Source organism: Amia ocellicauda, chromosome 14, assembly GCF_036373705.1.
Source record: "Amia ocellicauda isolate fAmiCal2 chromosome 14, fAmiCal2.hap1, whole genome shotgun sequence".
Classification (NCBI taxonomy): Eukaryota; Metazoa; Chordata; class Actinopteri; order Amiiformes; family Amiidae; genus Amia; species Amia ocellicauda.
Window position 1 is genome coordinate 18,214,357 of NC_089863.1, and position 20,563 is coordinate 18,234,919.

At 44.4% G+C, this 20,563-nt stretch overlaps 2 protein-coding genes across 3 annotated transcripts in view; one reads left to right on the plus strand and one right to left on the minus strand.

Moving 5' to 3' along the window:
• The window catches only part of LOC136767753 (zinc finger protein 420), a 58,129-nt gene extending 55,269 nt beyond the window's left edge, over positions 1-2,860 (minus strand). The window contains exons 1-3 of one of the 2 annotated variants that reach the window (XM_066721728.1): positions 2,316-2,860; positions 1,994-2,213; positions 309-1,829 (exon numbers count right to left, since the gene is read on the minus strand). In XM_066721728.1, coding sequence (XP_066577825.1) covers positions 309-1,666 — 1,358 coding nt within the window. In that variant the 5' untranslated portion in view covers positions 1,667-1,829; positions 1,994-2,213; positions 2,316-2,860. Of the gene's footprint in view, positions 1,830-1,993; positions 2,214-2,315 lie in introns of both variants that reach the window. The other variant, XM_066721730.1, reaches the window with a different exon arrangement.
• Positions 2,861-2,951: 91 nt separating this feature from the next.
• Positions 2,952-9,141, plus strand: LOC136767854 (uncharacterized). Its single transcript, XM_066721896.1, has 2 exons — positions 2,952-3,362; positions 4,591-9,141. Exons 1-2 carry the CDS (start codon positions 3,062-3,064, stop codon positions 5,622-5,624), a joined length of 1,335 nt encoding a protein of 444 aa, XP_066577993.1. The 5' UTR covers positions 2,952-3,061; the 3' UTR covers positions 5,625-9,141.
• Positions 9,142-20,563: the final 11,422 nt, after the last annotated feature.

Consider the following 20,563-nt stretch of genomic DNA (forward strand, 5'->3'; position numbering starts at 1 on the left):
CTATATCGTGTCCTTGTATTATGGTGTGCACAGCACTTGCATTTCCCCAAGATCACAGCGTCTTAATTCCTCCTATGACACTCAAAATCCTTCTATTGCACTCATACTCTAATATACAGTCCTTATTTTACACTGAGATCCCAGGGTCCTTGTATTACATCTATTCCCAGTGTACACAGTCTCTGTATCACTCACACAGGCCCTAGTTCACAGTGTATCCTGGTCTGCAGAGTCCTGGCGTACCTTCCCCAGGCTCCAGTGCACAGAGAGAGCTAGAGGGAAGGCCCGTCTACCCATTGGCGCCGGGCCGCTCTCGGGTGTGGATGCGCTGATGCGTCTTCAGGTTGACCGACTGGTTGAAGCTCTTCCCGCACTGGGCGCAGGAGTAGGGTCGCTCCCCCGTGTGGATGCGCTGGTGGGCCTTGAGCGCCCCGAGCTGGGTGAAGCTCTTCCCACACTGGGCGCAGGAATAGGGCCGCTCCCCCGTGTGGATGCGCTGGTGCTTGCGCAGGTGCTCCAGCTGGGTGAAGCGCTTCCAGCACTGGTCGCAGCAGTAGGGCCGCTCACCAGTGTGGGTGCGCTGGTGCTGCTTGAGGTTCTCTGAGCGCACAAAGCTCTTGCTGCACTGGGCACAGGGGTAGGGCCGCTCACCCGTGTGCACGCGCTGGTGGGTCCGCAGGCCGCCCACGTCTCTGAAGCTCTTGTCACACTGGGGGCAGCGGAAGAGCCGCAGCCCCTTGTGCACCTGCCAGTGGCGCTTCAGGTTGCGCAGCTCGCTGAAGCTCTTGCCGCACTGGGCGCAGCAGTAGGGCCGCTCGCCTGTGTGAATGCGCCGGTGGCGGGTCAAGGAGCCCGACTGGTTGAAGCTCTTGCCGCACTGGGTACAGGCATAGGGACGCTCCCCCGTGTGGATGCGCTGGTGGGTGGTGAGCTTCTGCAGCTGCCGGAAGCTCTTGCCGCACTGGGCGCAGGCGTAGGGCCGCTCGCCGGTGTGGATGCGCTGGTGGGTTTTGAGGTTGGCCGACTCGCTAAAGCTCTCCCCGCACTGGGCGCAGGCATAGGGCCGCTCCCCCGTGTGTACTCGCTGATGCCTTTTCAGGTTCCCGAAGTGACTGAAGCTCTTGCCGCACTGGGTGCAGCAGTGGCAGGTCTGGGGGGTGCCGGGGGGCTCCAGGGCTGCACTGATGCTCCCAGTTGGTGGCAGGGGGGGTGAGGAGGAAAGGTCGGGGGTTGTGGGGCACTGCCGTGTGCACCGTGGCAGCAGGCCGTCCCCCTGCTCTGCAGTCTGCATGCTGCAGGGGGGCGTCGACTCTGGGTGCTGCTCTGGCTTCACGCAGTCCAGCTCGTCGCCCACTTCCTTGATGTGGAAGGACACCAGTCTGGGGTCAAGCAGCGCAGTGTTGCCGCCCAGATTTGCACGGAACTCAGGGTGCTGCTCTGACTTGATGAATGCATCGTCATCATCATCACACTCAGTCTTAATCCAGTCAGAGCCCAGACAGGGGGACGAGGGCAGCTCTGCAGTGCTGGAGAGGTCAGCAGAGTGGGTGGAGTCCAGCTCAGGGTCGCTTTTTGTCACACTGGAAGGCATGAACTTTGACCTTGCTGTGTCAGAACCCAGTCCCCCAAGTCCCTGTGTTGACCCCGCAGTCTGTGTCTCTGCCATGTAGCCAGACTACAGTCCCCTGAGCCCCTCAGCCCCTGGTTGTCTTCAGTATCTGTGGGCTCTGTGTCCTGCCTCAGACTGGAGCTCCACTCCTGCTCCCAGTGCTGCTGCTCAATGGGAGCCCTTTCCCCAGAGTCAGGGAGAGCGCTGGCCTCTACAGCTCCTGGGGGAGAGAAAAGAGATGAGATCAGCACTGAGAATAGCAACTCCGAGAACAGTATACACCGCCAGCAGAGATCAGAAGAGTGTCCAGTCAGTTAAACTGTATATTAGTTAGAGGTCCTAAAAGTGTCCAGTGAATGAAATTAACGAATAAACTGCATTAACCTTGTTAATATCAGTTTTCTTTACAAGCAAGAGACACTGTATGATCTGTCCTGTTGATCTGAATTAGGTGCTCGTATTCCCCGTTTGATCAGCAGCAGTCTGTGGATGCTTATCACACGCCAGCAGTACGTGCAGTGTGGACAGCTGCAGTGCACTCGCCTGCTGGTCTCCAACACAACACTGAGGAACAACGCACACATGACTGAAGGCACCGGAGGCGCTAAATGCAAAAACAAACATGAATTAAAAAATCGGTATAATCGGTCTCTCTATTTCTCGCTGACTCACTATCTCTCTCGGTCGCTGCAGCAGCTCCACTCACCTCTTATGGTTCCACGGCTCCTGACGGTCTGCCAGTCCCCTGCGCACACACGCCGCCTGCACCGCGGCCTACGACCCCCTTTCTCCCTCCTGACTTCGGCCTCTTCCCACCCGGGACCCGGACAGCTGCCTGTCCAGCTGCAGCTCTGCCCGACCGGAGACGACGAGCCTTACGTCACTCTGCGCAGCCCTGCCTCCGCCGTGTGACGTCACCCGGGCCGCAGCCTCAGTGCTCCGGCTCCGTAACAACAGGAGAAACAGCCCGGAGCCAGAAACCGTGTAAAGGCGAGGGGTGGCACCGACCGGAGAGCTCGCCTGTGTCTGTTTCACACGGATTTCAGTGATCAAACCAGCACGTCCGGAGGTTTCCAGAGCTGGGTATGGAGATGTCCAGTGCGGCAGGGCCACCACGATCCTCCGCTCACGCCCACCACACCGCACCGCACCCTTGGCTGTGTCCCCCCCAGCAAGATGGCGTCTCTCCTGACAAAGCATGACACCGACGTCAGATCCTAGGAATCGCCCTATTGTATTGCTGGGGGAGAGCTGTCATGGAGGGGGCGGGCCTTGCGCTTTATTCATAATAATAACAAATGGTCCACGAGACAAGCTTGCGTGCGTTTCTTAGCGCATCCAGCCGGTTTCTTTGTGTCTGTGATCCGCCAGCGCCGCTCATACACGCCACCCGCGGCCAGCTTCGTCAGCAGCACATTGCTTTACATCCACTGAACGCGGCGTCAGCGCAGCATGTCGGTGTCCGCGGCTCTGAGCGGCCGCCTGTCCTCGGCGCTGGCCGAGCTGATGAGAGCCGCCCTGTGTGAGATCTGGAAGGCGGTGGAAGAGACGGTGTCGGAGTCCCGGGTGGAAATAACCCGCAGACAGAGAGAAAACGAGGCGCTGAGGCGGAGGCTGCAGGAGCTCATGGTGGCGGGGGAGGCGGCTGTGTGTCACTGGAGCTCCGGAGCGGACGGGCCGCCTGTGCAGAGCCGAGGAGCCGGGAGGAGAGAGTGGAGCTGCGGCCGGACGGATACCCGCGGAGCAGCCTCCGGTAAATTGACTGACAATACATGGTTTGGGGATATTAGAAGAGGCGGGTTTTAACCGTGCACTGTAAGTTATTTCTTTTCCCTTACATTTAATCTGCTTTCTTAGTCAGGAAACACGTCTTCTACCATTCCTCCATAAATTGACTTTAGGCCCGCCTTAATTACATAAAACATATCCACTGCGAGCGACGCTACCTCGTTTGAACTCGTGTCTGACATTCAAGAGACAATTTGATCTGGCACTTTTTTTTCCCCAAACAAATGCAGCCTAAAGTAAAACGACAAAACCCGAGCAGCTGAAAGAGTGAGAGCATGATGGCCAACCACACCATGTTATTGGGATTTTTAACTTTTAAAGCAGTGAAAAAGGTCAAACAGTAGCAACAAAAAAACTATACGCATTAAACGTGCATGCGCACTTACAGATTACAAAGTAGAGCGATTATCAGTGGGACTTTCAATGTATTTGATGGTTATGATGATGATTGTTATTTAAACTGATAAAGACAAGCTGTGCAACATGGCATAGTGCATTGGCAACCATGGCCGGTTAGTTTTTAGTGTTTTTAGATGCAGCACTGGACTGTAAGAGAGAGCAACTCTTTCAGACAAAGTTCCTGGTTATGACTGCAATGCTTATGCTTAAAATGTCCACCTATTGCTATTTATTGTCAATGAAGAAAGCATTTTTCAATCATTGTCACTGATCGTACATAGCCTGTCTTTCTGGTTGCATTTACATGCTAGTTCCCCGTTTTAATACATTATTGTAATTCAGTCTCAGCCTTGTTACAGAGACGAGTCCATACTGTCTTTGTCCAGGTGGGCACACAAGGAAGGCATTGGGGAAACTGAACTCGCACAAGAATTATACAGACAGATTTTAAAACATTGCACAAAAAAACCTAACCACACTAATATAGGATGCGACTTTTTCTCCCATAGCAATAGAGCCGCTTACACAGCAGGCCCACCTGGCCAAAAATGAAAGACAAGAAATCTATGTTCAATATTAAAAAACCTTAATGCAAAATTTATTACGTGACAAAAGCCAGCATTCTGTAAATCTTGAGCCATCCCAGTAAAAATGCCATAAAGTCCCTGCTGTGCCACTGCTTTAGTCCAGGGTTTGTTAGTTCAAAGACTGCATGTGTTTAAATTAAAAGTTTAGCTGGGCAAACCACACCACAGTTTTTTTGTCAGACAGTTCTGTCTTTTTCTCTCCTCCAGGAGCTGTAGAGGCCAGCGCTCTGCCTGACTCTGGGGAAAGGGCTCCCATTGACTGTGAGCAGGAGTGGGGCTCCAGTCTGAGGCAGGACACAGAGCCCACTGATACTGAAGACAACATGGGTCTGACTGAGCAGCACAGGAGCAGACTGAGTGAGGAGGAGCTGAGGGGACTGGAGTCTGGCCACATGGTAGATCCTGAGGTGTTACCACAGGGACTCCGGGCACTGGGATCTGAGTGTGGACCCAGTGCAGCTGGTGTTAAGCCAGGCTCTCACAGAACACACTGTGGACCCAGTCTGGTGCCTGACTACATTAAAACAGAGGACGATACACTGGAGTCTGTTTACACAATGGCGGCAAGAACACAGGCTCTCTTCAGAGACACACTCAGTAATCTCAGAGCTGAAAATATTATAGAGAACATCTATAACCTGGGGCCTGATCTCTCTGTAGGGGGACAGTGTGACCCAGAGTCTGCTGCTCTGAGGATGGGGCTCAGTGTGGGGAGTGACAGTGCAGTGAGGGGGGAGAGCTCTTTGTCACTGTTCAGAGAGCAGCAACCCGGCCCCTCCAGCTCCCACAGCCCCCCCTCCCCACTCCTGCCTGACAAACAGCAAGGCCGCCATTACTGTTCCCAGTGTGGGAAGACTTACAGTAACTTTGAGAACTTCAAGAAACACCAGGGGATTCACACAGCAATGCGGCCGTACTGCTGTGTCCAGTGCGGGAAGAGCTTTGTCCAAGCCGGAGACCTGAGACTTCACGAGCGCATTCACACTGGAGAGAGACCGTACTGCTGCGGCCAGTGCGGGAAGAGCTTTGTTCTGGCGGGAAACTTGAAAACACACCAGCGGGTTCATACCGGAGAGAAGCCGTACAGCTGCCCCCAGTGTGGGAAGAGGTTTGGTCTGGCAGGCAACCTCAAAGCGCATCAGCGCATTCACACAGGAGAGAGACCATACTGCTGCCCCCTTTGTGGCAAGAGCTTCACTGAGCTGGGAAACTATAAGAGACACGAGAAGACTCACAAATGAGAGGCTGCGCTGTGTGGACACTGATCGACACACAAAGACACTCAAACACATAGGCGGGGGGCAGTATCCGAATTTTCATATCAGAGACAAAATTTGCAATATTAGATATTTTTGGGTGAGGGTGGGGTGTATCCCCCTTGGGTGTGAGGAATTGCGGGGGTGCATATGTTGTCAGGAATAATTTGTCTACATTTGACTAACGGCACAATATTTAACCCATTTAAAAACACTTAAGGACCTCAAAATAAATTTAAATCCATTACTGCATAATGTTAGTAGATGACCCCGCAGCACTGTTGGTAATGTGTAGGGATCGCAGAAAAAGCTCAGAGAAAATAAATAGTGCAAAATCGAATTTATTTTCCATTAGAAAATCACCTGGAAAAGTGAGTCTTGTGAGTGAGTGGAAAAAATAAGGCAACAATAAGAAAGATAAGATGTACAAAAAATAAAACAACAAACTTAATTAACTAGGACTTAAACTGAAGACTGTAACATATGAATTACAAAAACAAAAGAAGGAACACAATATAATACAGGACACTCTCGGACCGTAAGCCTCTCTAACTGCGCTCCTATTCCTTTGCAAGACTTGCATCAACTGCCCCTGTGGCCCCTCTAGTGGGCTTTATATAGCCCAACACCTGGCTCCTCCCTTCCTAGAAGGCTCCATAATATTTCCCCATTAGATCAATAACTAAATACAAAACATTAAAATCCACATTCATATTCAGGCAACCATATTAACTTGTTACATTAGATTGTACAAATGATGTCTAGGCGGGGGTACTCATTTGGATATTACAATAGTTTCCCCATGTATTATCCTTCTAACTTCCCCTCCTCATAGACTTAACATTGAGCGCGTCCCCCGTTCTGAATGAAGAACATGCACTCAGCGCGCCCGCGTAGTCGGAGCCCACACACCCGCAGCACCTGCCATAGGTAAGAACACTTTTAAAAACAACAATTGCCCGCATATAATGTATTGTAATACCTAATAACCAAATCTATTGAAGATATTGCATATTCCTTTCTTCAGTTTACAATCAATATACAATCAGTGATTGCTTTAGGAAGAAGGCAACACATTAACCCAGCGCCTGCACTCGCTGGAGCTCTCTGTACGCCCCCCATTCCCCAGTTTCCCTTCAACAGAATAATGCATTAGAACATAAGAAGAACATAAGAAAGTTTACAAACGAGAGGAGGCCATTCGACCCATCGTGCTCGTTTGGTGTCCATTAATAACTGAGTGATCCAAGGATCCTATCCAGTCTATTTTTTAATGTTCTCAAATTTTCAGCATCTAACCACATTGCTGGGGAGTTTGTTCCAGATTGTGACACCTCTCTGTGTAATAGTCCCATTTTGCACACTCGTATTACATTACAAACATTACAACAAAACAAAACATATCACATTGTTGTTTTTCTATTCTTTGCTTACAATCCGTTTATAATCGCGTACTTTATTTGAACTCGTAAGGAAGTCCGTATTTCGTTCAAGAAATTCTCAGTCCATCACACATAATAGAAACAGTCTTAAACATTTTAATATTGTATGGTTTTCTGCTTTCCTGAATCTTAACCCGTGTTCTGTCTGTGGTGTTTGCACAGTGTGTACTAGTGGGAGACCGGGAGTCTGTTAACAGGAGCAAGCTATAGTTGCGAAAAATGGCTCTTATGATTAGACAGTATTAATATTATTACATATATTGCATGGGCGGGAAACAATCTGAAAATTTAAAAAGTAGGGCTCGTGTAAAACAGTTTGAATTCCACTGCCTTCTAAAAAACACTACAAAACAAATCACTTTTTCCCCATAAACCTTTGCACTTTTATTTTTGAAAACTCCAGGTAAACAAATGTGTCAGTTTTAAGGGCTAGAATAGATTACATAATTCCACAAATTATTGTCTATAATAACATAATAGAACACTGAATATTCACAATACTCACTTCTACTGTGTGTGGCAGCCAAGTCTAAGTAGCTATGTGTTTTTTTGCAAGAGCATCATCACATCACCAATTTTCTCTGGTTTAAGGAGCGAACACTACGGAGCTGCACTGTTTCCTGCTGTGCTGTACCTTCTGGTAAGTTTTGCCACCAAAAATAAAATCGGGTAGTTCATCATTTCCATACCAGCACTCTGCTCAACTGGAAGGGATCTTGACATGTGTTTTGCTGTCCCATTTGTTTGTTTTCTTGGAACCTGCACTGTGGGCAGCAGCTGTGCCTTACTCTCCCTGGTTGGATGCTACAGTACCTCATCCAGTGGCCAAAGGCGGTGTCGTTTCTGTGCACCTTGGCTGAGCACAGTTTGTGGTTGGAAGAAGGTCACTTTTCACTTCATCCCTATGCGATATTAAATCACAGGCGGAGAGATGATGTGCTTCAGCATAAACAATACAGTGAAATCCAACAGAAGTCAAAAATGCTTTTGCAGCTACCACCCTGCTTCCCCAGGCAATGATGTATATAATGGTATTAAAAAATATATTATGTTTATTAAAGTACCGAGATAGTGCTTATTATCAAATACAGACACAACCCAACACATCTACACACATACACAAATGCACTTAAACATACTCTAGGGTTTACTTTCTTTTTCTCCTAACAGCATGTCTCCTAACACACTGGAAAGTAATGCATAATGTTTGGCCTTTATGTCCAAAATGGCTTGCAGACCATGCACTCATGTTAAATATTAGACTCCTAAATGACTGCCACCCCTAATGAAGAGCCTGAACTCTGTGAAAGTTTGTCAGGTGCTAAATGCCATTTGCAATGATGAACGCTGCAGTAGTGGCACAGCAAGGATAGACGTAGTTGAGCATATTACTTCAGGCAGTTGAGTTGCACTGTATTCAGCCCCAGAATGGGTCTCCTGAAGGTAGAACAGCCATAGCAATGCAGATAAAAAATATTATTATTCATAATAATAATATGATAGGATACAACATTGCTAAACTCGACTGACTATTAGCTCCATTGTGCTTCATCAGGAGGGATGAGACAAAGCACACTCGCACACACTCACACATAGACTCGCACACACACGTCCTCCCACACACGTTGTTATAGCCATTCACTATTTCTGACACAAGCCCAGAGAACCGACTGCCTCTGTCACACCAATTGGAGGATGTGATGCAGACAAAACGGCCAACACCCGAATCTGCTAGGCATCTGGCAAATCACAAGGGGTCTCTGGACTACTGACAGCCCTGTTATCCCCATCTTAGTTATTTAATGCTATTAAATAGATGCTCTCTCCAAATTATGCTCATTTTTAGTGGTACTGTAAATGCAACATTCTTATGATGTTTTAAATGTTGGCTTGTCAACTATCATGTACCAAACCCCAAAAATCGGTATTGGAATTACAAATGAAACTAACCATGGCTGTATATGAGATGAGCTGTGAGATCAATATAAGTCCCTTGTAAGTCACTCAGAGAGAGTAAGAGTTGTCCTAAGGTATTTGTGTTAATAAAGGCTTCTCTGACATATACTTTTCATGTGTCTTCCTTGACAAACTACATCAGGTAAAAACTAATTTAAATCACTGAATTTTTTGATGAAGTGGTTTTAAGTGGGCCAGCCCTACCTCTCTCACTGAGCTGGGGATGGCAGCAGCACTGAGTTGTCTCTCACACTGAGAGGGTTGCTGCAGTAGAGGCTAGTTTCAGTGCAGTCCTTTGTGTGTGTGCGCTGATGCTGTCCACCCTAGCTGTTAAAGTGAGTGCCTGTTGCAGCCTTCCAACCTTTTCTCTTCTGCCTGTGACTGTCTGCACCCAGTGTCTCAGTGTTCAGCCTTTTGTCCTTGTAAGGGTGTGTCTCTGAATAAAAGAGCAATACTTATTTGGAAAAACACACTTGTGTGGAGTTTACAGAGAATGGTGCGATAAACAAAAATAATACAGTGAGTGTAGGTTCTGTAGGCAAAAACACCTTGTTAATTAGAGGGTTCAGAGGACAATGGCCAGACTCGTTCAAGCTGACCACAATTACTTAAATAACCATGCTTTACAACAGTGGTGTGTAGAAGGGCATCTCTGAACACACAATGGATCAAACCTTGAAGCTGGTGGGCTACAGCAGCAGAAGACCATGCTGAGTTCCACTCCTGTCAGCTAAGAACAGGAGGATGAGGCTACATTGGGCATGTGATCACCAAAACTGGACAACTGAAAATTGAAAAATGGTCACCTTGTCTGACAGATCTTGATTTATGCTGTGACGTGCAGATGGTAGGGTCAGAATTTGGCATAAACTATGAATCCATGGATCCATTCTGCCTTGTGCCACTTATTCATTATTAAAATACATTTTTACTTTTCAACCAAGTCTTGCGATTACCTATTTCTTATGTAACAGAAGGAATTAATTCCATTTCCGATCAAAGCCCCGCCTCTTCCGCTACGAGGTGCATGATGGGACACATAGAGTGTAAAATGTGTCCATGATTCCGCACTTAATTTTTCGCCAAATTTATGATATCATCCGGGTATCGCTAGCTATTTCATTTGGTCATATCTCTCAGTATGAAAGCACTGCTCTGTCTGCTGCGCTGCGTGGTGTGCGATTTGAGATACGACACGTGTTTGTGTACCTATGGGCAGTATCGCTTGGGATTGCATGTTTTTCTATACTATCCGTCGGCTCCATTTTGTTGAGTATTATAGTGGAAATACAGGTGGTGCGAGTGAAGCCGGGGCTCTGGAGCCGCATAAGAGGAGCCGAGGAGACGGGAAGGGAGAAAGAGAGAGACACACACGGGGACCTGACTCGGGTAACTTTATTTGCGCCCAGAGTGAGAAGACATTCACTCGATCATGGGACCTCAAGAGACACCAGCGCATTCACACAGGAGAGAGATCTTACTCCTGTACGTAGTGTGGTAAGAGCTTCTCTCAGTCAGCTAACCTTGACTCACACCAGCGCACTCACACAGGAGAGAAACCATACTCCTGCCTACGGTGTGGGAAGAGCTTTTCTATGGCAAGTAGTCTCAACAAACACCAGCTCACTCATACTGGAGAGAAACCGTGGGGCTCCCCCCAGAGCTCCCCCCAGGCAGTAAGCCTCAGCGAACACCAGCGCATTCACAATGGAGAGAGACCATTCCACTGTGCCCAGTGTGGGAAGAGCCTCTTTCGGTCAGCACGTCTCAACAGACACCAGCGCACTCACATGGGAGAGAGACTCAATGCATTTGAGGAGCTTCACTGAATGAAGAATGTTGAGGGGACGTGCAAAGAGTATTAGGAGTAGTGTTTCCAGCCCAGTGACCCGGCGCACTGAAAACCCAGGCAACCTGGATGATTTCTCAACCCTGCAAAACCTGGTTTGGCATAGGTATAAAACCGGGGTTGACGAGAGAGAAAAAAAAATCATATTTGCATGCACAGCGCAACAGCAAACTCTTGTACACTTTAGTGTATTTTTTCATTCAGTGAGAAGATTGAAGCGGGAATGTTCATTCAGTAATCTGTTGACAAAACCTGCGATATAATCGATCACTATTGCAAAATACGAGGAGTTCAGGAAAAATGTTCCAATCCAAGCTTGGTTTGGTTCTACTTCCTAGAAGTAAACGGCCAATCAGCCAAATGCAAAAAGTATGCCAACAAGGTATTGCAAACAGCTGGTTGCTACAAGGTTGCTTCAGTTTATACAAATTATCAACACGTAATAACAACCGAGTTTAATTTCGGCTCCACATAAAATAGACACAAAAATTATGTTTATTATTTTACTTATTTAGTATTTTCTTGTTGATAAGAAGAGGACAAAAACGAAGATTTCAGGAGTTCAGTCAACTAATACGTTTGATGTGTCTAACAGTGTGTGACAGGGTGAGGCATGTGCCTACAAGGTGCCGTGGCGCGCACGCTGTGCTGAAAGCGTTGTATAATCACATTAGAGAGAGAGAGAAGCACCATCGGAAAAGTTTAGAGTGAGCTTAGTGTTTTATATTTACTTAATTTTGTTTCCATACTGCTTATTTTCCCTATTTATATGCCTATGAAATAATTTGTCATCAAGCCTGGGTGGCCTGGGGACCCCAGGTTTATACATTTGAAACTCCACAAACCTGGGCCTGGAATTTTCTACCGGTTTTGGAAACGCTACTTGGGAAGGTATTATGTAGGGATGTGATGGAGCTGACAGAAATCCACATACATTGAATGTGGATTTTAAAACATTAAATCCATCAGATGCGAATGCGGATGCAGACATAGCATATTTAGTTGTAGGCTGAGGGGCATTTTTTATTTGCCAGTAATACTGTAAAATCAGTTTGCTACAGTTTTAATTACAAAAAAAAATGAAATATTTAACAATTTTTTATTTAAATGGTGTAAAGGTGACAGAGCTGAAAAAACATCAGCTCATAGTCCTAAAATTGAATGAAATGGATTATTTATTACTATTATTTCACTGTTCAAATTAACAATTGAGTCTTAAGACATTTTGGATTAATTGTTCATATGCAAAAGTTACAATTCAACATAGTTTAAGTTCTTAACATTACTATTACTAGTCACACGTACTTACACGTATTTTAGGCTAGTAGTGTACATTACATTTCAAAAACACAAGCAGCTCTGAGCATCACAGGGGGAGTTGACATGCACGTGCATGTTTGGCATCAGTTACAGTGAGGGAAAAAAGTATTTGATCCCCTGCTGATTTTGTACGTTTGCCCACTGACAAAGAAATGATCAGTCTATAATTTTAATGGTAGGTGTATTTTAACAGTGAGAGACAGAATAACAGCAAAAAAATCCAGAAAAACGCATTTCAAAAAAGTTATACATTGATTTGCATGTTAATGAGGGAAATAAGTATTTGATCCCCTATCAATCAGCAAGATTTCTGGCTCCCAGGTGTCTTTTATACAGGTAACGAGCTGAGATTAGGAGCACTCTCTTAAAGGCCTGTTAAAAGACACCTGTCCACAGAAGGAATCAAACAATCAGATTCCAAACTCTCCACCATGGCCAAGACCAAAGAGCTGTCCAAGGATGTCAGGGACAAGATTGTAGACCTACACAAGGCTGGAATGGGCTACAAGACCATCGCCAAGCAGCTTGGTGAGAAGGTGACAACAGTTGGTGCGATTTTTCGCAAATGGAAGAAACACAAAATAACTGTCAGTCTCCCTCGGTCTGGGTTTCCATGCAAGATCTCACCTCGTGGAGTTTCAATGATCATGAGAACGGTGAGGAATCAGCCCAGAACTAGACGGGAGGATCTTGTTAATGATCTCAAGGCAGCTGGGACCATAGTCACCAAGAAAACAATTGGTAACACACTACGCCGTGAAGCACTGAAATCCTGCAGGCCCGTCTGAAGTTTTCCAACATCTGAATGATTCAGAGGAGAACTGGGTGAAAGTGTTGTGGTCAGATGAGACCAAAATCGAGCTCTTTGGCATCAACTCAACTAGCCGTGTTTGGAGGAGGAGGAATGACCCCAAGAACACTATCCCCACCATCAAACATGGAGGTGGAAACATTATGCTTTGGGGGTGTTTTTCTGCTAAGGGGACAGGACAACTGCACCGCATCAAAGGGACGATGGATGGGGCCATGTACCGTCAAATCTTGGGTGAGAGCCTCCTTCCCTCAGCCAGGGCATTGAAAATGGGTCGTGGATGGGTATCCCAGCATGACAATGACCCAAAACACACAGCCAAGGCAACAAAGGAGTGGTTCAAGAAGAAGCACATTAAGGACCTGGAGTGGCCTAGCCAGTCTCCAGACCTTAATCCCATAGAAAATCTGTGGAGGGAGCTGAAGGTTCGAGTTGCCAAATGTCAGCCTCGAAACCTTAATGACTTGGAGAGGATCTGCAAAGAGGAGTGGGACAAAATCCCTCCTGTGTGCAAACCTGGTGGCCAACTACAAGAAACGTCTGACCTCTGTGATTGCCAACAAGGGTTTTGCCACCAAGTACTAAGTCGAAGGGGTCAAATACTTATTTCCCTCATTAACATGCAAATCAATGTATAACTTTTTTTAAATGCATTTTTCTGGATTTTTTTGTTGTTATTCTGTCTCTCACTGTTAAAATACACCTACCATTAAAATTATAGACTGATCATTTCTTTGTCAGTGGGCAAACGTACAAAATCAGCAGGGGATCAAATACTTTTTTCCCCCACTGTATGTGGTCAAGAAAAAATGCCCAGAGAAGAACAGGGTCAAACACAAATACTTGAGTAAATGATGTAAAAATAAGGGAAAACGAAAAGGCACGCCCATTCCAAATAAAAACAGTATTGATGTTATATATCCTTAAATGACCGCATTATAGAAGTGGAAGATTTAAAGGTAAAGTAAATTACCAATGGACGTTTCATTGTAAGTGTAGCATAAGGTACACTTATAAATTTCAGCTAAAGAAGTTAATTTATAGTATCACCATATCAAGAATCCTGGAATCTTGTAGAACTCAATTTCTGCAATAATTGGACACAGACACCAATTCCAAATATATAAATTCTCAATTCTCAATGCATGAATAATACAATAAAATAAATAAAAAGACCTTTAACAGTTGAAATGATGTAAAATAAAGTAAACCAACATTACATAAATAAACCATTAGGCACAGAGGAGAGAAAATAAATCCTATGCATGGCATGTAGAAAATAAATCTCTGGTGGTCCAAGGCTTGAGGCCTAGGCCTAATGGTTGCAGCAAGCGGAGATCTGCCAAGAAATAATAATAATACTCCCCTTTTGTGTGTGGCTGTTGTTTTTGCTTCACTTCTCAGAGGTAGATGCACGGTACCGTCACTCCTGTGGGTGTCGCTGTTGATGTTCTTCAACAGCATATTTATTGATTTACTTCAAGAAATGTATTAATTATGGAGTTGTACAGTTACAGGCGCTCTCTTGCGGTTGATCTTTTTATACATGTTTTTGCGTTGCTGAAGTATGTTTCAATTTGACGAAGCACTTCGAATTCTACGGTTGTCTTCATTGTTTGTTTTCCACATTTAACTTCCACCTCCACCTCATCATGAAAATGCTTCACACATTCTGGAATACAAAATCAAGTCATGCAGTACATTTAATACAATTTGCAGAATCTCAATGGAAAATCATGCATGTTGACCTGACATATAATACAAATTCTACTCTTGCAAAGAGGATTAAAAAATAATGTGACCTGACCACTAGACACAATCCAGTAAATGTTAAAGCCCATAATCTGTCCTAAATTACATATTGTAATCAATTATCTATAAATATTGCAAGGGGGGAGGGGGAATTGTAATCTGATCATTACACTTACTGAAAATACATCTGTGAAATACTGGTGGAAGACGTCTCTTTCCATCCCTTCCTGTCCGGTTGTAAGAAGTAATCAGTTTGTCTGTCATGGTGCGTTTTAACACAGCCCGAACAACTTCACCAATTTCCCGTTGCCTGTAAGTCTGAAGACAGTGGTTGATCTACAACAAAAATGAGACCAGTATACACTCACCTAAAGGATTATTAGGAACACCTGTTCAATTTCTCATTAATGCAATTATCTAACCAACCAATCACATGGCAGTTGCTTCAATGCATTTAGGGGTGTGGTCCTGGTCAAGACAATCTCCTGAACTCCAAACTGAATGTCTGAATGGGAAAGAAAGGTGATTTAAGCAATTTTGAGCGTGGCATGGTTGTTGGTGCCAGACGGGCCGGTCTGAGTATTTCACAATCTGCTCAGTTACTGGGATTTTCACGCACAACCATTTCTAGGGTTTACAAAGAATGGTGTGAAAAGGGAAAAACATCCAGTATGCGGCAGTCCTGTGGGCGAAAATGCCTTGTTGATGCTAGAGGTCAGAGGAGAATGGGCCGACTGATTCAAGCTGATAGAAGAGCAACTTTGACTGAAATAACCACTCGTTACAACCGAGGTATGCAGCAAAGCATTTGTGAAGCCACAACACGTACAACCTTGAGGCGGATGGGCTACAACAGCAGAAGACCCCACCGGGTACAACTCATCTCCACTACAAATAGGAAAAAGAGGCTACAATTTGCACAAGCTCACCAAAATTGGACAGTTGAAGACTGGAAAAATGTTGCCTGGTCTGATGAGTCTCGATTTCTGTTGAGACATTCAGATGGTAGAGTCAGAATTTGGCGTAAACGGAATGAGAACATGGATCCATCATGCCTTGTTACCACTGTGCAGGCTGGTGGTGGTGGTGTAATGGTGTGGGGGATGTTTTCTTGGCACACTTTAGGCCCCTTAGTGCCAATTGGGCATCGTTTAAATGCCACGGCCTACCTGAGCATTGTTTCTGACCATGTCCATCCCTTTATGACCACCATGTACCCATCCTCTGATGGCTACTTCCAGCAGGATAATGCACCATGTCACAAAGGTCGAATCATTTCAAATTGGTTTCTTGAACATGACAATGAGTTCACTGTACTAAACTGGCCCCCACAGTCACCAGATCTCAACCCAATAGAGCATCTTTGGGATGTGGTGGAACGGGAGCTTCGTGCCCTGGATGTGCATCCCACAAATCTCCATCAACTGCAAGATGCTATCCTATCAATATGGGCCAACATTTCTAAAGAATGCTTTCAGCACCTTGTTGAATCAATGCCACGTAGAATTAAGGCAGTTCTGAAGGCGAAAGGGGGTCAAACACAGTATTAGTATGGTGTTCCTAATAATCCATTAGGTGAGTGTAGATCAATGTGATTGTAGCATCTTGAAATGTCAATCAAATATTTTACATATATCATGAGGGGAAAACGTGCTTATAATTTAAAACTGGTTTAAATATGGTTTTGACAGTATACATACAAACATCTCTCTGTAGTTGCGGCCTCCAAGTTTTGTGCAAAATTCCTCAAACTCCTCTACTTTGTCATGGTGCATCATGTTGAACAACTGGTTGTGTTCATCCTTGTCAGGAATTATTTTTATTAGTATTGATTTTAGCTGTGGCAAATCCCTCATAATTATTCCTTGATTTTGCTCCAGATGCTCCAATTTTTTAAGAATCACAAATTCAGTCAGTATTTGCTGCAAAAGACAAAAAAGGTAGAGAACAATCACAGCACCAATTGAAGAATGAAAATACTTGCAAATTACATAATTTGAATGAAAATCCATATTATTCCATTTGCATTTCATGATTTGGGTCTAAAAATTGGTTTCATTCAAGCAAACAGACAATGCTTAAATATTTGTTTTACTACAAATGAAGACCATACCTGATGTTAAGGGAGTGGACACTGCGATGGGGGTGTTAAAAGCCGAAACACACCTAGCCGGAGAATTCTCACTAACTGCAATTTCAGTAGCTAGACAACACCGATTTGCGTGGGGACTAGGGATGTGATTTAATTGATTTGGCTTTTTCTCTTGGCTACGGGGATGACGGTCTGAAGCCGGGTCCAGACCACCAAACCCCCAAAAGGTGAAGCTCCCTGTAATGCCTACGCAGATTTAAGAGCAAATACTAGTGTGAGCTAGTTGTATGTCCCGGATATCGGATCAATTGTAGGTTTGGTAAGCTTCAGAAGACCAACGTCCGAGAGACATAAGGAGGTGATCTGGTATACCTTTGTGTGCTGCGGAAGAGGGGGCTCCGATACAAAACGAATGGCCAGAATATTGTTCGGCAGCGAACCCAGTTTGAGTCGGAACCTGGCGGAGATGGTAGAGGAACCAGTTCCAGGTGATGACATGTCCTTTCTCATCTATGAATAACAGATCGGTGGGTGTGGCTCCTTGGGAGTGACAGAGTTGAAGTAGGGAGGTGATGGGTTCGTAGGGGCTGATAGCAGATGAGAGTCTGAACAGATCCATTAATGCGCCGTGACCTAGTTGATCCGTTTTGCTTCATTTGAGGTGAAAAATGAAGCAGTCTGTGGAATGAAGAAAGAGGTCTGCAATGCAAGGGTGAATGGTAGGATTAAAATGGGAGTTTGAAGCGGTGAATTCTGAGCATCTCAGAAAACCAAAAAAAAGTCGTTGCTGAGAAGAGGTCTGCTTCCAGGGCCAATGTTCTGAATTTCTGAAATTGGAAACAAGAGAGAATCAGCAATGGAATGGCCAGGGATGTGTTGCACGCAAATTATGAATTGGTTAGTGTGAGGGACAGCCAAATGAGTCGTTTTAAACAGTTTCATGATGTGTAGTGATTGTGAACGTCCTTTATTGATGATGTGTATGATTGCTAAACTGTCTGAATGTACAAGAACTGAGTTGCGGGACCATGAAGAACCCCAAAGAAATGCGGCCATGATGAGAGGGTATAATTCGCATAACGTGGAGGAGAGGACCAAGGGGGGGAGCGAGGAAAGTTCAGGAGGCCAGGGGGCAGTGAACCATTTTCCCTGATAATAGGCGCCGAACCCGACGGAGGGGGCAGTGTCGGTGAAAAGCTGCAAATCTTCCAGTGACAGCAAGCAAAAAGAAAAAAGGTGATGCCGTTCCATTGCTGCAGGAACAGCTGCCACATGCAGAGTTCCGTGATGCAATTGGCTGTGAAATTGACATGGTGATGGAGGGAGGGGACAGAAGAAGCGAGGGTGAGCAGGTGGGAAGGGAGTTGTGTTCTTGTGGCGCGCATGCATCATGTGTTACAGCAGGGTTAGTTCCGGGGTTAAGGGTTAGCCTCGTGCAGGAACACGGGAAGCGCCGTGATTGGAGGAGCCAGTCACGGGGCCACAGGACATAAATAGGGGTCCCCGTTTCCCGTGCAAGAGTAGTAGAAGTGTAGTAGTGTTAGAGTTGTGTGTAGAGTTACAAGAGTGCAGTGAGTGAGAAAGATGGTCGCTCCAGCCTGAGATCACTGTGCTAAATAAAAGTTCCTGTTGTTCGAATAAGTAAGTTTATATTCATGCAAAATAACAACCTGAACCATGTACTTTTTCATCTTAAAACGTTTGTAACTGGAACTAAAACAAAAAAAAACATACAAATCACTAAAAGTGTTTTACACCGGACGCGGAGAGCAGTCAGGGGGCGGCTCTAGTTAAATCTAACCTGTTCTGATTACCGAGCGATACGCATTAAATTACATCACGAAGGGAGAAGGTCCTTGCCTTTATTTTACACAAAATAAATACACAGACCTACATAAATCTATTTTAAGTTTCTTGAACTCAATGCTTTACCATGTTGTTCTTCCAAAAGCTGGGGGATCAGTTCTTCTAAGGAGAAATGGCGCGGGTGCAGTCGTGTGCAAACATGTCGGTCTTCACTGCGCCACCAAACACGCCGTGTTTAAACAAGAGCCAAGTCGCCTGTACTGTCTTCCACACGCATGATGGGAGATGCAAGGAGCTTTTCCCCCTCCGATATATATTGGGAAATTGTTATTTTAAACAGGATGCCTGTACTATATAGAGGCGCTCCATCTTATATCATATACGAGTTATTCGTAGCATTGTTTTCACCTGGCCTGAAAAGAACGTTTATCTCTGAAAAAGTGCGATCTATACCCAGATAGCACAGGTCGTTGGGCCGACGTCGGCATATGGTTGGCATGGTCGGACTGCAGTTACGGTCCGACTAAATGCAGACAGATGCGATATCAGTGCAACTTGTTTTAATGCATTGACCTATACAACTTAAACATATCACACGTATGAATAATAATCATAGTAAATATATTTGACACTGTGAATAATAATCACAGTGAATATGTCTGACACTGTGAATAATAATCATTATGACTATGTTTGAAACTGAATATTAATAATCATTATGACTATGTCTGACACTGTGAATAATAATCATTATGACTATGACACTGTGAATAATAATCTTTATGACTGTCTGACACTGTGAATAATAATCATTATGACTGTGTCTGACACAGTGAATAATAATCATTATGACTATGTCTGACACTGTGAATAATAATCATTATGACTATGACACTGTGAATAATAATCATTATGACTATGTCTGACACTGTGAATAATAATCATTATGACTGTCTGACACTGTGAATAATAATAATCATTATGACTGTCTGACACTGTGAATAATAATCATTATGACTGTGTCTGACACAGTGAATAATAATCATTATGACTATGACACTGTGAATAATAATCATTATGACTGTCTGACACTGTGAATAATAATAATCATTATGACTATGACACTGTGAATAATAATCATTATGACTATGTCTGACACTGTGAATAATAATCATTATGACTGTCTGACACTGTGAATAATAATCATTATGACTATGTCTGACACTGTGAATAATAATCATTATGACTGTCTGACACTGTGAATAATAATAATCATTATGACTATGACACTGTGAATAATAATCATTATGACTATGTCTGACACTGTGAATAATAATCATTATGACTGTCTGACACTGTGAATAATAATCATTATGACTATGTCTGACACTGTGAATAATAATCATTATGACTGTCTGACACTGTGAATAATAATAATCATTATGACTATGACACTGTGAATAATAATCATTATGACTATGTCTGACACTGTGAATAATAATCATTATGACTGTCTGACACTGTGAATAATAATCATTATGACTGTCTGACACAGTGAATAATAATCATTATGACTATGTCTGACACTGTGAATAATAATCATTATGACTATGACACTGTGAATAATAATCATTATGACTGTCTGACACTGTGAATAATAATCATTATGACTGTGTCTGACACAGTGAATAATAATCATTATGACTATGTCTGACACTGTGAATAATAATCATTATGACTGTCTGACACTGTGAATAATAATAATCATTATGACTGTCTGACACTGTGAATAATAATCATTATGACTGTGTCTGACACAGTGAATAATAATCATTATGACTATGACACTGTGAATAATAATCATTATGACTGTCTGACACTGTGAATAATAATAAT